The sequence below is a fragment of the Gymnogyps californianus genome, chromosome Z (genome assembly GCF_018139145.2).
Source record: "Gymnogyps californianus isolate 813 chromosome Z, ASM1813914v2, whole genome shotgun sequence".
Taxonomy (NCBI): Eukaryota; Metazoa; Chordata; class Aves; order Accipitriformes; family Cathartidae; genus Gymnogyps; species Gymnogyps californianus.
Genome location: NC_059500.1, coordinates 23983829 through 24000542, shown reverse-complemented (window position 1 = coordinate 24000542; position 16714 = coordinate 23983829). Strand labels below are relative to the sequence as shown.

The 16714-nt window shown below is 35.7% G+C and overlaps 1 protein-coding gene across 1 annotated transcript in view; it reads left to right on the top strand.

Moving 5' to 3' along the window:
• The window catches only part of FER (FER tyrosine kinase), a 170648-nt gene that overhangs the window by 105889 nt on the left and 48045 nt on the right, over positions 1 to 16714 (top strand). Inside the window, exons 14-15 of the mRNA XM_050912701.1 lie at positions 1483 to 1598; positions 3215 to 3309. Coding sequence (XP_050768658.1) covers positions 1483 to 1598; positions 3215 to 3309 — 211 coding nt within the window. The remainder of the gene's footprint in view (positions 1 to 1482; positions 1599 to 3214; positions 3310 to 16714) is intronic.

Below are 16714 nucleotides of genomic sequence, written 5' to 3'. Positions count from 1 at the left end.
AAAATGAAAGTTATATGAAAGGAACCTGTTATGTTAAAAACGATATATAAGTGTGTTGGGAGTGACTCAGCTTCTTACTTTTGGGCACCTCATGCCATTTTAGATATCAGAGGTAGTGTCCTGGCCTCTAGAAGTGCTATTTTAGAAGGGCAGATTGCTGTCATAGATCCTATGCCTTGCTTGCCAGCTGTATCTTCCTTATCCTATGGTATATAAAATAATACTGGAAACCTGTGTTTAGGCCCAGTTAAATTTCTTCCCTTGTTACTAGTAACACGTTACTTTTTTCCATCTGTGAGTTTCTTTTTTCCCTTTTCTGTCATCTTCCTTTGGCAGTACCATATTCAAATGCATGATGTAATGCATTCATCACTCAGGAAAGAAAGGAAAACATTTCCAGCAGAGTTTTGCTGTTTTTTGAATTCACATGCAGCCCCAGATACCAGAACACAGAAGTGGAATTCACGTGGAGATTTATCAGATGTAGATTTAAAATTGAGTTGTATTTATTCTTTGGGAAATAGAAGACTTAACTGAAAGTATGAGATCTTCAGTTGTCAGGTTTTTTTCTTCTCTTGGGTTTTTTCATTGATACCAGTGTTTTGTTATATACCCCACAATTTCCTTCTTCCTTCAATTTGTGTCCTAATTAATTTTCCTTTTGTTTTAATTTAAGTAAAAAATACATCTGATGGAGATCATTCTGTGGTCTTTATTATTTCATTTTTCTTCTATGAAAGGTAAAAAAATAAACAACTTACCCTACGGTTATGTTGCTGAAGACCTAAAAAATCTGATTGTAAATGGAGCTACTTTCTAAAGTCTTGTCCAAATGTGAGGCCTTACATACTTGCCTGTATAGAGCACTGCTGAGCTTAGCTTTTAAAAAAATTGGGGATCAGATAAGTTTTTCAGGGCAGACACGACAATACATTTTTTTGCAGTGGTTTTAATTTATGATCCAAATTAATATTCAGTGTTTTCATTTTTCTTATTTTGCATCTTTTCTTTCTTGTATATGTGAGAATGTTTATGTTATTTTGATGTGTTTTGTCCTAGTTTCATGGATCATCTTTTGGTCTCTTACAGACTGCAAGTTAAAAACTGTTGATAAAATACAATAGTGTGAAAATGAAAGAGTGCAGGAGTAAGAATAAGAAAAAAAAGTACTACTATCAGTGTCTGTTGACTTTAGAAGTTACTAAGAGGTTTTATGAGAAAATTGTAATTACACAATTGATGTATTTTTTTCTCTTTCCAGCAAGGTCAAAGTAGGACTCATACGCTGTGTCCGTATAATAGATGTACTATGTCTGTGTGAACTGCATTGTGTTAGGGGCAGATACTGGAAGAAAACCTTATTTGGCTTCATAAAAACATTTCAAAGTTCCGTACCAGTTACATTAGCTGTCTGCATTATTTTTCTGGAGATTTGTGAAGATTTTGTTTACTTAGAATGATTTTTTTTTTTCCTGATTTCAGGGTAATTTTGGTGAGGTGTATAAGGGAACATTAAAGGATAAAACTCCTGTTGCTGTAAAAACTTGTAAAGAAGATCTTCCTCAGGAATTGAAAATAAAATTTCTGTCAGAAGCCAGGTAGGTTCTCTAAATTTAATTGAAATACATACTTGTGGATTTTTTTTCAAGTTTTATTACTAGATGGATTTACAAAATCTGACCTTCAGAAAAATTCAAAGAAGCAGTAGTCAAACTTTTTCCTTCTTTTCTCTCCTTCAGTGCATTCCGCAACTATTGCCCTGGTAACTAAACATAGGCATTTTTAACGTGTGAATGCAGTAGCATCTGCACTTGCTGAAACTACCTCTTTGGCAAAGCAAGCTATGCCTATAAAACACAATTTTATTGTTGTAAGTGTTTTCATTTAGAACTTCTTCTGAGATGTGCCATGAGGATTGGGATAAGAAGACTGGAAGATGCTGTTAATTTAAATGTGATTATACCAGTCATAAATCCTACCCTACATGCATGACTAATAATAGACCTGATCAAATGTGGCTAGGTTATCATATAGATCCCGTTTAGTAATTTTCTATTTGAAAGAAGAGTTCACTCCAGTAGAGATATTTTATGCTGTGTCAGGCAGCATGTGATTGCATACTTATTTTTCAAATGACAATCATACCACAGTTTGCTAAGTGTTCTGGATATAGGCTGATGTAGATAGGACGGTTCTGAGACGTCAGGGTAAAGGGGTGTATTGAGATAATTTCATGATTGTTTAAATTAACTTGCTCCCTCTTGCTGTGAAGCTTCATATGTTTTCATTTTTACTCCCAAACTAGTATGATCAGTATGGAAAAGTAAAAGATACTCTCTACGTTTAGAGAATGAAGATCAGCCACCGTATCTATTGAATAATTTTAAGCAGCTCATAACTTGGCAGCTGCGGAGATGTTTCATTTGTTAAGCAGCCTGCCACTAATGGAGCAGTGTTAGTCTGAAAAAAAATGAAAAGTGTTATTTCTTACTAAATATATATGTACCAGGTCGGTTAGTATTTTACTCTTGATCCTAGGAAAAAAGGGAAATAGAGGAGGTGCTTTAAGTCAGCAAATAGTAGAAGAAACATTTAAGTTACCAGGTCTCTGTAGAATTCTTCCTTGCCCTTCATTTCACTTATAAATCATAGCATGCTGTTTTAGGCTGCAAATGTTCTTACTAAAGTATTGTGTACAAAGATGTAAATGGGTTTTTTTAATTCCCAAAATTAAAATTGCTGTCCTTACATTCTTCTAAAACTTATTGTATTAATTAATCTCTTAAAGTAAAATTGGAATGAGTGTGCTTTTGAAAAGTGCAGCAGGGAAGTGTAGAGGCACACTGTGCATGCTTTTTGGATGTAGCTCTGCTTCTGGTCCACCACTGAAATGCTATTTAATTACAAGGGTTCTTGAGAAACGGCAAACCTGTCAGGCCATTTTTCAGTTATATAGACAAATGTTATGTAGACAAATGGTAAAATTACAATAAGAATAAGATAGTGTTCAATCTTGATTTTTTAGTGAATCAGTATGCCCTCCCTTTCAAACAGAATGATGATTGATCTGTTACGTTGATTTTTTTCTTTATGATAACAGTAATGACATGTTCCATTAAAATAACATTAAGGGTTTAAGATATTTTCCTATAATATTCAATCAGTTTGTACAATAATGTTTATTAATGTAATAAACTTACTGTGTGTTTTGCAGAATACTCAAACAGTATGATCATCCTAATATTGTAAAACTTATAGGAGTTTGCACACAGCGACAGCCTATTTATATTGTTATGGAACTTGTTCCAGGTAATTTTTTTCCTTTTTTTTCCAGCATATTTTCATAGATATTGTTTCCATAATGTAAAATGTATTGTTTTATATTTGTCTTTATCTGCATTCTTATGCCTGATCTCAAAAGTCACCTGTGTTGCGAATCTTTGGAAATACTAGGTTCTACTAGGTTTGGAGTGGAGTGAGCTCCACAAATCCATTGTGAGTTTTTCTGTAGCCATTCAAGACAACAGAATTTGCTGAAAGGTATCTCAGCTCTATCTTCATTTTCCTCCTGACAAGATATTACATTGTACTTCCTTTAACAATAGAGTTATATAGTGAATGATCCTTGTATTTAAAGAAACTTCATGGCTGGGTAATGTTTCAATTTTAATAACTCAGATTTGGGTCATCTTTGGGAATATAAGAGCTTTTTCTTTACCAAAATGTATTGTTCAGTTTATGGGTTGCTCTTGATTTATTTTTGGAATCTTGAGTTCATGTTATTCAGCAATGGCTGGAGAGAATTTCAAATTGTTGGAATGATAACAGCTTTCGGGGAATTTTACCTCTTTGTTGATATTCTCAGCAACTGGAAAATGTGTGCATTTGGTAGCCTCTAGTACTGCTTAATATGCAACACTGTATTTGTTTTATATATCACTGGACTTGTCTTCAAAATTATACAGCAGGCTGTTTTAAGAACTGTTTCATTCATGAAGACTTAGGTTATTTATAATTCTTGAGTACAGACTTTAGTACAAGAGCACTGATGAAATCTTTGAGCTATTGGAATTTTCTGCCTTTATTCAATTAGATTATATTAGATTATTATATTTGTATGTGTGATTAACTTCATTAAAATGGAGACTAAAAGCAGTGTCCTGGGTTTTAAGGCATACTTTGGTAATGAGCTCCTCCAGACATCTCTGAAAAGAAAGATAAATCCTGATCTTTTAACACCTTTATCGTTCTGGTTCAGGGTTTTCAGAGCCTAGGACAAGTTATTGAAACATACTAGTACAATTTGAGGAGGAATTAGTGAGAACCTTTCTCTGATTCTCATGCCTATTTTGCAGTCCAAGTCTATCCAAAAATTCTTCTGTCTCCTGGCTTTAAATTTGCAAGAAACTTCTTAATTCTTATCCTTTTTTGCTGGTCTCTTAAGTCCTCTTGCTAGCTTCCATGCTTGCCTGCCCTCATAAACACTGTACTATGTTCAAGCCATCACAATTTTCCATATCCTTTTACACCTTGGCTAGCATACCATACCAAATCAGCTAGATATGATAAGGATGCAAACTCTGAAGAAGTTGGCAGAGGAAAGGCAAGACACTTACTTAGATCAGTTCAGAGAAGCAATTATTCTGATCTTACTGGTTTTGTGTTTTCTAATAGCAAGTTTGGATGAGATTACCTAAATTAATAATTATTAGTGCTCTGATTTGGTATTTAATGCTGCCCTTTGAAGAACAGAATAGTGGTAGGCTTGTTGACTTGCACTCAACACTTAACTTTCTCAGTGTCTGCTTTGTCTGCATGTTGTCTTAAATGTGTTTGTACTTGAAGGTGTTTAAGCAGTTTAACTCTGACATTCTTTTTAGTAACTAAAAATGGCATGGTTTAGCTTAGCATTTTATTCTGTAAATGTATGGCTGAGAAAGCGTGTAATTAATAAATGTCTGACAGTTTTTTCCCTGAGGAAAAATGTGGAATAAAATGTGGAATTTCTCCTGTGTTTTCTGAGTTCTGTTTAAAATTTGCACTTTTTCTACTGTTCTTATATCCCAAATACGTGTAGGCTATACACTTACTATGTCTTTTGAGACTGCTATGGTGTGGCTCAGTAGTGGCTAATTCTGCTTTTCATTCCCGATTCAGATTTCAATTCAGATTCTTAATTTGTTCAGGTAGTAAAAATGTATTTTGAAACTTAGCACTTCATGTAGAGAGGTGCTACTCTGTTAGTGATTCTGTCATAAACTGTCTCTGCAGAGAAATCTTTTTCCTTTGTTGCAAATGTAAATGGGATTAAAAACTATGCATCTGGATAAAGTCATCAGTGAAAACAATAGAGAAGGTGGCAGATGCATATTTAAGCATCTGTGCATCCATTGTTACATGCAAAAATAACGCAGAAGTTGCCAACAGATAACAGAGAAATAAAGCAAGTTGTCAAAGACAATTATCCTTTGTAGGTAGATCCCTTTTCTTGGTGTGTGTGTTAACATAACAAGTGACATGTGTCCTAAAGTAAGAATCACATTGATAAAGAAGTTTCAAGATGGGTAATGTTTAACTGAAATAATAAATAAGGTAGCAGAGCATGTTGCGGATACATAGCCAAAGTGAAAAGGTAGATGAGAAATTATGTGTGTTAATGAAAAGGAACCGTCATTTATTTACTATTCACTTACTTGCTGTTGGTCATACTGATCTCACTGTGTATGTCCACCCAGTGTCAATCCATCATAGATTACTCCACTACAGAAAGACTTGGTTATCTTTTTTGCAATCCACCGCCTGTCAAGAAAGGAGGGAAATATCTTAATGTAATGCATATGTGTATTATATAAATTCTCTGTAAGGGATGTGTATGTGGAAAAATACATCCTATCTCCCTGCCATTGGCTGGGTTGTTAGGGGCCAGGTCTCTTCTCAGTCTTGTCCTGCAGGTCTTTCTGCAGGAACCTCTACAGGGGGGAAGGGGAGGAGCATCCTCTGAGCAGAGTGTGGCATCTTTTTCTAGAGTTGGTTGGGATGAGGTTACTCTAATCCTTCTAGCTTCTGAGACAACATCTAATGAAAAAAACAGTCCTCTAAAATGAGAAAGGAGAAGGCCTGAAAAGACAGAACTTGGGTTTTTTTGCTACTGGAACCATATTTTTATGATAGTACTGTTGATGATGACATGGACTTAGGTTGCTTTATCCACTAGACTAAAAACATAGGAGTAAGAGTCTTCATGATTTTTAAAAATTAAGTTGCACATGATTCTTACATCAAGTTAAGAGACTCGAGTAAACTGGTGAAAGACAATTTCTTCTGATGACTCAGAGATCATAACAAATATTTTAAGAAAGATGTGTTTTACAGTTATCTAATAAAATATGCCCAATGACTATCACAAGATAAGCTTCTTTCTTACATTTTAAAGAACGTATATTGGGCAACATGCATTTTAATACAGGAAAAAAGCTACTGGAATATTTTTAAAGAGCTGAGTTCTCCTGTTTTCCAGATAAGCAACTGGTACTATTGCCCAAGTAAAGACGTATAATAAATAGTTTCTCTGAACACAGAAGAGCATATTCCACCAACTGTTTTTTATTCTTTGTGACACACATACCACAAATAAAAATCTCAGTAAGTTGTGGTGGGTACCTACTAATAAGAAACCCCCAATCAGTATTCTAAAGAGCATTATTTGGGAAATATGTGCTTCTATTTTGTGTGGGACACTATTTATTTATTGTATAATTTAGATTTATTATTGCTTTCTAAAAGCTATTCTTCTAATTGATAAAAAAATAAACTAATTAAAATATTCCCTGTCATATATAAGCAGAAGCTAAAATGCATGTAGCAGCGATAATGTCCTTCATATATACACGGAAAGTTACATGTATAGAAGAGATGTGACGTAGAACTGCCATTCAGGAATTTACGATGAGAGTTACTGAAAAATAGAATTAAAGATTTTTGAAATCCCAAGCAAATTCTTCTCCTTCTCCTCCCCTCACCTTCCCAAAATTGCCAAGATAGCCATTGAAACTGAGTCAGAGAGTCCTTAATATTTTTTCTTATAAACATTTTATAGATTTGTAAGTTAACAGAGATCTATAGAAAAATCTTTTTTGCAGGCTTAAGTTAGCTAGCTGCTGTGAAAAAGCAATTTAGCAAAGCAGATAGTTTTAAAATGTTGATTTGTGATTGCATAATGGATAAATTTATAATAACCTTTAAAGCACTCTTGCAAATAATTAATTTTATTCTTTTTTATCTAAATGACATTGAAATATTAACTAAAACAAACTACTGCCCAGATCCTTACAAGGGCCCAGTGCTGAAGTTGCTGTGTGGCTTCTCAACTACCATGTAATAAAAATTAACCTGAATTTTACAGTGGCATTTTTTTTTTCTGTGAATTTTTTAGTAGACTAAGAACTGAGAAAACAGCTCTATTTGGAAATAGTCTTTGTATTACAACATTTTGTTAACGGAGAACTTCTCATAGAGATTTCCTCTTCTTGTTTGGTAGTTATGACTCTTTATGACAACTGTAGTTACCAGTTTGAAAATATTAAGACTGTTAAAAAGAAAGAAAATTTGAGGAGTGCAACACCCATGCATTTATATGCTGATTTTTTTCTATGCATTTTGTGTTCCTAATAGAAGTCGGACTTTTCTTTCTCTTTTGCTGTGCGCTTACCTTTGCTCATATTTTCTGTTTTCATATTGCCAGCTTCTACTCTTCACATTCTGTTAGGAATTAATTTAGGATGGGCCTGAACAACATATACGCGCATGCCCTCTGCAGTCATGTGCTAAGTCAGATGTTCTGGTTTCTAAATAGAGAGACTCAAGTAATCTCAGCTCCCTGGGCACATGGTGTGATGTCTTGAGCCAGAGAGCACATGATGTGAGATCCAGAATGAGAGTAATTTCTTGTAGAGTTCTCTGCACAGTGAGCCACACCGTCTAATTTGTTGAGCATTTGCTGATCATCTGCATAGCATGTGCGCAGTAAGTGCGATGCATCCAGTGGAGGACTGTGTTTTAATAGTAAGCTGTTATTCAGATAAGGAGCCTGTAAACTTGGTTTATGACCCCGAGATTTGCTTTGCAGCAATACCTGGAGAGAATACAGTGGGTAAAGTCTCCCTACTGATTCTGACTCCAGTGAGGTTACTGAATAGAGAAAAACAGTATTTGACAGTTTCTTCTTCTGTCTCCAGTGCCCAAGAGCAGATTTCAGATGCTGTGTTAGCACATAGCTAATGAGAACTCCATGCCAAAAAGGCGTGTTTTATTTTGCAATACAGTGAAATAAATCTTACTGTAGTTGCAATATCATGCATGAATTTTAAATCCTGCATTGAAGGAGTAGAAATGATTCAGATCAGCTCCAGGAAAAGCAGAGTACAACTCTCAAGTTGATGTATACTGCCCAAGATTTTCATACCTTTCAAAAAATCTGCTTAGAAAAATTAGACTATTGGAGCCTGTTAGTATTATGAAGAACTCTGATAATCATATAGGTTGCTATAAGTTATTTTCTTTGTAATATTCTTCCTTTTTTTCTTACTACTTTATAATGAAATGTTGGCTAAGATGGTTTGATAAGGTTTGTTGCAAAGGTCATATTTGATGGAGGTTTTTTCTGATATCTTCTGATCTAAAAATATGAATATTGCATTATTTCATAATACCGTAACTTTTTAATAATCTGTTGTGATACATTTTAAGTACTCAGTTTATCCTAAGAAAGATAGAAGAAGTTAAAGTGAGAATTGCTAATGAATTTTGGGAAAAGAAACCCTGTATGTTGAGATTTGCCAAATGCTTGATATTAGTATAGAGCCATGAGTTCGTATTGTCATATGGACTTGACTAACTTGACTGAAAACTAATGTAGTAAAGGTGGGATACTCTTAAAATTGTTCAGTGAGGGTTGCTGCATATTTGAGACTCTGAATGCAGTCTGTAGCCTTCACTACAGGAATTTTCTAAAGTAGATAAGACTTTGTCAGGGATGGTTTCCAAAATGAGGAACAGCAGAACTTTGTTTAAAAGTATGGTTTATAGTACTGTGTAAGAAAGCACGTAACTTTTCTGTGATGCCACATCAATCTAAAAAATTGAGCATTTTACTCATATTTTCTGGGTTAATTTATTCATTTTTCTTTGCTCTGTGCCTGTTTTCCCAGTGGTTTTTTTGTGCTTTATCCTGCATTGTTGACCTTAAAACTGAAGAAAGGGAAGTAATTAAGAGGAGCTGCTTTGGAATTCAGAACAGGAAAAGAACAATTTGCCAGTGTCTCTTAAGGCCACACAGGGTATAAGGAGTTTTCATAACAGCTCATTTTTAGCAAATTTAGATGATGATCAGAGAGACTGCCTGGAATACTGCTAGCATTATCTGTAAGCGGGCCAGAGTCCAGACTGATAACCTGAGACAAATGGATGCTGGATTTTGGTGAGTTGTAGGGAAGATTATCAGGAAAATGGTGAAGGGGTTGACAAAACCTGCTTCCGGTTCTTTTCTCCTTTCAGAGTGAACTCAGCATCTTTTCATGGAAAAAGACAGGAAAAGAAGAAACTAGAATACCCTTCTCTTCTACCCTTCCGCACTATTATCTTCCTGGTCCCACCTTCTCTCTTAGTGATCACGAATCTTATTATGGTATTCTGCTTTGAGAGTAAGGGATTTTAATTCACTGAAGCACTCAGGATCACTTAACTGTGTTTTCATCTGCTCTTAATTTATCGTGCAATCTCCCATGTAATCAAAAACAGATTGCATGAGTCCCTTTAAACTTTGAATGTTTTTTCTCTTCCTAGGTTTAGGGGAAGAACAAATCAAAATCACATGTAATCTGTAAGATGCAAAAAGCAATCCCAAGCCACAAAATTCCTTCTTCCCCTTCTTTATGTTCATTTCAATTTACTTGAATTTTAGCTTGCCCTGAAAGGAGAATTTAGTTTAGAGGTAGGAACTTTGCATGTTTGTGAACTGTGTGTTCTAGAGTGGGGCGTTTTGAAGATAGATGTGTAATCCTGTGGTGCAGTTACCACTTTATGCATCTATTTCAACAGTTTATCTTGTAGAACCTTCAAAGGTGCCTCTGTCCCTTCAGCAAAAAGAGTCTGCACAGGTTGTCAAGATAAGTGCTGTCATCACACCTGCACCAGCTCTCTCTGGAAGGATTTGTCTAATTGACAGTAGATGCAAACATCTTTATGTGTTCCAACGGTTGATTCAAGGTAGTAGAAGGAAGCTTGTAGTCACTTTTTTTGTGACCTACTCCTTTTAGCTGTTGGACGGTTTAATCACAAGCTGATAGCCTACGTTCTGTTTCTATATACTTAAACATTTTTATAATCAACATAGTTAAAATTACATCCCCAGAAATATTTTGAAAGAATTTTCTTTTTGCTAAGTCAGGCATTCAAAAATAGGCAATTCAAGAATCTGGCTTGTCTGTTGGGTCTTAATTTATCTTCCTCTAGCATATATATTACAATCATATAATACATTATGAGTATATTATGTATTACAATATTATGAAAACTAGATCTCCTTTCTGTACCAGATCTTTACCTCATACAGTTCTGAACAGTTTTCCAGGAGTTGTTTCTCATCTCCAAATCCATTTTGTGGCCATAGGCCTTATTTAGTCTATTGTATCAATGATCTGCTCTGAGTGTGATTCCCACACCCCCTCCCAAGTGGGCATTTCTGGACATTTTTCACTTTAATACTAAATGCATTGTAGTCATTGCTGTGGAATACTAGTGTGCATTCCTGATACAACCATAGAATTCCTGTTTGGTAATGGATATACGGTTGCAAAAAAAGCAACCCCCTACTTAACTGGGGACGGAGTTTGTGTTCCTTGTTTTGTTTAGGCTCATGCTGACATGCATTGGACTAGATTTGCTGAACACTTGCAGCTGGAAACAGGTTGAGCTATGCTTGTACATATAAACAGCTGTGAAAACATCCAGTAATCTAATAGTATGGGAAGGTTGTCTGAATTAGGTTTCAACTTTCAGCTTATATCTAGACATATGTGGCTAGCTTTCAAGGTAGAGTTCAGCAAGGTTGTAACATCCGTCTTTGCAACTGGATAAGGTAACCTGTTCAGATTTGTATTGAATCATTTGGGATGCAAATTGCCTATGCCATTGATGCAGAAACAATTCAGAGGTGACAGCTTTTATTAGCTCAGGTGCAGCACTGCTTGATTTCAGCTACACTGGCTCCCAGGCACGTTCAGAAAGAGCATAGCCGTTTCTGTAGTGCCTGTAACAGGATCTGATAAGCCATTCTTAACCGAAGCCTCTGGGGTTACCTCTGCACCCTGTTCATGCTGTCCTGCCTGCAGTTGGCTTTGGTCCAGCTTGGCTTACTCACTCCATCTCTTCTGAAATTATGGTGAACTCCATTGCTACTTTCTGTATGTTACAGCACTTTTTACTTCCACAGGGTGTGTTAGGTCAGAAGGATTTGCAAATAAAGCCCAGTGTTTTCCCTGACGTATCAGGCTCTCTTTTTGGCCTTTGTTGGAAAAGAGGGCTACATGGCATAAAGTGGAGAAATACCTACAGATCCATTATAGCTGGTGCTGAAGTAGAGCTGGTACAATCTACTAAATCTTAACTGACTTTTGTGGAATTACTCTTATTTTCTGTATGTAGTGGTACTTTAGGTTATAGCACCAAATCACAGCTGACTCAATGTATTTCTGCTGTTAGTTGCATTGAAGCCAACAAGCCCATTTATAACGAAAGTGTCAGTGCTGAGACTGAGGTATGTATAATTTATTTGTTGATGTGATGTACAATATCCATATTATCTGAGCTTTTCTGCCATATGAATTATCATCTTGAATAAAGGAGAGCTGATGCTAAGAGTAGCTGAAGTATGTGTATGCTGTGGCTTACTTGAGCCCTGCTGTCTCTGAGGTGCAGCTGATTTCATACACAGGCCTGGAATGCTGATCGATGCTGAAGAAAACGTTAACTTTTAGTTTCACATTATGTGATTCAGCTGCTATGTTTTCTACTTTGTATGGTGGGGTTTTTTCCTGTTATTTCCTGCTTCTGGAGGCAGCAAGATCTCTGAAGAGATCATTCGGGTTTTCTTCCAAGTGCTTCTCTTTAGAGATCCCTTAAAACTTTAATGAAGTTTTGCGTGATCTGCCCCATTGGTTGTATTGTGCATCCTCAGCAGCTGACTTTTGCTGGCAAATTTCAGATCTGTGTCCTATCTTGTAGTCACACGCTGAATCTTTACTGCACGCTGTCAAAAATCAATGCAACAACAAAAAAATGGTCAGTCAAATTCTAGACAAATTCAAATTAGAGATAAGGTGCAGATTTTTAAGACTGATAGTGACTGTCTGGCTTTGTTTTCCATTCAATTCTTCTTTTTTTCTCTAGTCAAATAAGTTATCTGGCTCAATAACCAGCTCTTGCTAAAGCCACCTTCTGTCTACCCTACAGTTTCTCTTCACACAAATATGACCCATCTGTTTCTCTAGTTTTTGTGTCTCGCTCACTTTATCATTTCCTCTTGCACTCAGCTAAGCTTCCAGCTTCCATTTTTCTTTCTCTACTTCTCTGCAACCTGCCATGCTTCTGCCTCTGCCACCTTCTCTCGTTGGGCACGTCAGCCTATGAACAAGACACCCTCCTGTGGATTCCTTTTCTCCATATATATGTCCAACTTCACCCTCTCCCCCTCAGCCCTCTTGTAGTACCCACACATGTGCACACATACAGACCCCATTTCTTCTTCCTCCCTTCCCTTCTTCTTAGTCTTGTACATTCAAATGTGCCTCTGCCTTCCTATTTGCTGCATAGTTTCCAGCTGTGAGGATATTAAGAGAAGAGGGGGAACAGTCAGATTTGTTTGTTGGGGTGTAGTTGGTGGTGATTAAAAATTCCTTTCAGCTGAGAGCTTCTCTATTTGATAAAACAAGACCAAAGCCCCACTATACAGTCATCTTTTATTGTAACATTTGAGACTAGAGTTTGATTTTTATCTTTTCAAATATTTTAGGCTTTGATGATACTATATTTTGTATCAAGATTGTACAAAAATAAATCAACAAGTAGATGAAACTAGAAAAACTGTTTGAAAACTGAATAGAAACAACCAAACATAAAAAATCAGCAAAGTGTTTTGGTAGCTGCAAGAACTTCTGTATGCGTCTTACTTCTTTAGTTTTATTTCTTGGTATTCCTTCACATTATTATTTTTCGCTTTAGCTAGAACAACTTTTAAGTAAAAATATCTTATTTAATGTGTCTGCATTGAAAAAATGTTCATTTTTTTTCTTTAGATTAAAAAAACCCTGTTCTTCATGAATGTTCTGTTTCACATGGGCTATCACGACTTTCTAATCTTTTCGAGGCTAGTGATTATTGTTTTTTAAGCATAGTCCAATTATAGGAATTAATGAAACAAAACTGAATGGAAAACTTCCTGGGGGAAGATGATTTTCCTTTTAGTTTATTTCTGAAGCAGGTTGTATCTACCCACTCAATAGTCCTGTATCCCTATAGCCGCCATACCAAAACATAGAGTCCAAGTAGTCTGTGCAGGATTATTTTGTGCAGCACAGAGGACGAGGGATGCTGGCTATTGATGTCTTACTATGATTTCTAGTTTCTTCTTGACAGATGATGACAGACTTGGTTTTGCACAGACTTTTATGCCATTTGGGAATAAGTAGTTAATACGGTAGGATCATTGGCTTCACACTCTAGCTTATTTGATCCACCTTAAATCTAAGGCAAGGTTGCTGACCATTGTCAATATTTTCCTCATTTTGAGTATCGTATGTCTGTAGTCTGTCATCCTGTAAAAGGAAGTGAGATAGGACATATAATGTGTTGTAACCTTCTTCTCATCTTCATTTTATTGTAGTGTAGTTATTTTGTGCGAGTGAGTCATCTCCATTGTGGTCTCATCGCAGGTCTTCTGCTAAAGAGTCATCCGCATTGCAGTCCTGGTGCAAGCAACATCATCTCTCTGTTTACCTGTTTGTTGCTGCTAATGATGTCCTTGGCTCTCAATGCACACCATTCTTTTAAGTCTTGTTTTTTTCTTTCATCTTTTGTTTTCACGTACATGCATTTCCACTCATACTTCATTACTACCATTGTTAATATTACTATGGCAAAACTTTGCATGATTATAGCGACTTTTATTTGCTTTGCTTAACAGAAAAAATGAAGTTTTAACTGCATTTCACAATATTACTCTGTAGGCAATTGAAAAACCTTGGGTTTATTTACAGCTTCTGTTGCTACTTATGTAAAATTTAAAAAAAAAAGTGAAAGCACTGCATTACGCACAAATGATCCATAAGTTGAAAAGTGAAGGCACACTATTTTAAGGAAAGTGAGTACTTCAGCGTTTCTAAACCCTTACATTTTTAATAGTTTGTCAAATAGCTGCTTACTTTCTTAAAAAACTATATTCTAGAATTGCTACAGATGCATGTTTACTATTTTAAATTCATAGTTTTAAGCAGCTGTGTTTAGGTTTGTTTTGTTGATAATGTATATGGGATTAAGATACTGGGCAATAAAGAAACTCTGAATTTCTTTAAGTTAGTCAAAAGACTGACCATATGAATTCTCAAATTTATAAATACAGGTGCAGATAAACGTAATTTCAATAATATTATAATAGCTTATAAAACAATTACAAATATTGAATCAGGGACCTCCTCTGTGTTAGGTGACCATTAAGTGGTATCGCCAGAAGCATGCTGCAACTGCATGATTAATGTGTGTATAAATATAAGAAGAATTAAGTGGACTCTTTAAACAGACTGCTACTTAACAAGGCTGTTTAATAAAAGAGATTCTCCCACTTTATTAAAACTTGTATGTAAATAATAATATATTGTCGTGGTTTAACCCCAGTCGGCAACTCAGCCGCTTCCCCCTCCCACTTCCCAGTGGGGTGAGGAGGAGGAAAGGAAAAAAAAGTAAAACTTGTGGGTTGAGATAAGAACAGTTTAATAACTAAAATAAAATATAATACTAACAGTAATAATAATGAAATAATAATAATAGTAGTAATGAAAAGGAATATAACCAAAAAAGGGGGGGGGGGGGGGGGGGGGGGGGGGGAACCACTGATGCACAGTGCAATTGCTCACCACCCGCTGACCGATGCCAGAGCAGCGATCCGCCCCTCCCGCCCAACTCCCCCCTGTTTATATACTGGGCATGATGTTCTATGGTATGGAATACCCCTTTGGCTAGTTCAGGTCAGCTGCCCCGGCTCCGCTCCCTCCCAGCTTCTTGCTCACCTGCTTGCTGGCAGAGCATGGGAAACTGAAAAATCCTTGGCTTAAGATAAGCGCTACTTAGCAACAACTAAAACATCAGAGTGTTATCAACATCATTCTCACACTAAATCCAAAACACAGCACTGTACCAGCTACTGAGAAGAGTTAACTCTGTCCCAACCGAAACCAGGACATATATATAATTCCATATCATTCTTAATAATTGCTATTATGTTAACACATTGATTAATATTTATATAATTATTATTTATAACATTATTTAAATGGTGTGGTACTATATAGAGAGATAATATATAAATAATACATGTCTATATATTTAGATACCAGAAAGTGGGAGATTTCCCACCGTAATTTCAAAACTCTATTTTAATTATGTTTAGTGTCAATACCAGTTATCGGAATAATGCCAAGAGTGCCTAGAACAGGTACGTAGGTACCATTTTGGGCACCAGCTCTGGAGAACACCGAAGTATGTACTCGTAGTTGATTATAAATGCCATTAAAGTCAGAGATTGCCATAATTACATATTTTGTAAACTGATTTAACATATTTCATTGCCGTTTCTTGTATTTTGATTTCGTCTCATAGATAACAGGGTTTTTTTTCTTTTGCAAAACATTAGCTTACTTTTGTGTGCGCCGTTAAGTGAACTGTTATATTGCCATAAAATACTACTTAACATACAGCATAAAGTTTATGCTATAAAGTATGGCCAACACTAGGAGATGCTGATATGTGGTATTTTCACTCTCTTAAAAGTTCTGCATATAATAAGAAATAGTTCACATTCACAGTGAAATACATGAAGGGCTGTTTTCAGGAATCCAGTTATAGCAGGCAGCTCTCATAGAGCTTCTGCTTATGTACTACATTTTGTCATCTACTTAGTAAAATAATTCTGTCGTATTAGGCAGACACTCCAGTACTGTTATTTATCCTCCTGTAAACCCAAAACAGGCAGTCAATTTCTGCTTGGTGATAATACTATAATGGTCTAATTATTTCTGTAGTACTTAGAGTGGTTGGAGCAAACCTAATTTCCTAGTAGTATTGTGTGCCATTAACTGGAATAACAGGGAGCCATGTAGAATACAATGGAAATTCCACATATAAGAGAAGGGTGTACTTACTATTACATAGTTATCTAGTTTTGTTTCAGTTGTTTCATAGTCTAATTGGTCTGTTTATTTCATTTTTATCAACAGCTATTATATTGGAGATAATACTCTGACACTATGTGCTGCAAATAGTGAATTAGGCTTTTTAAACTTGTTTTAAGAAGCACATAAAGGTATTACATAGCCACAGTTCTACGCTGAAGGGTTTGTAGTGAAATCCTCTTAACTCAAGATAATTTTAACTTAATCTTAACTAAAGA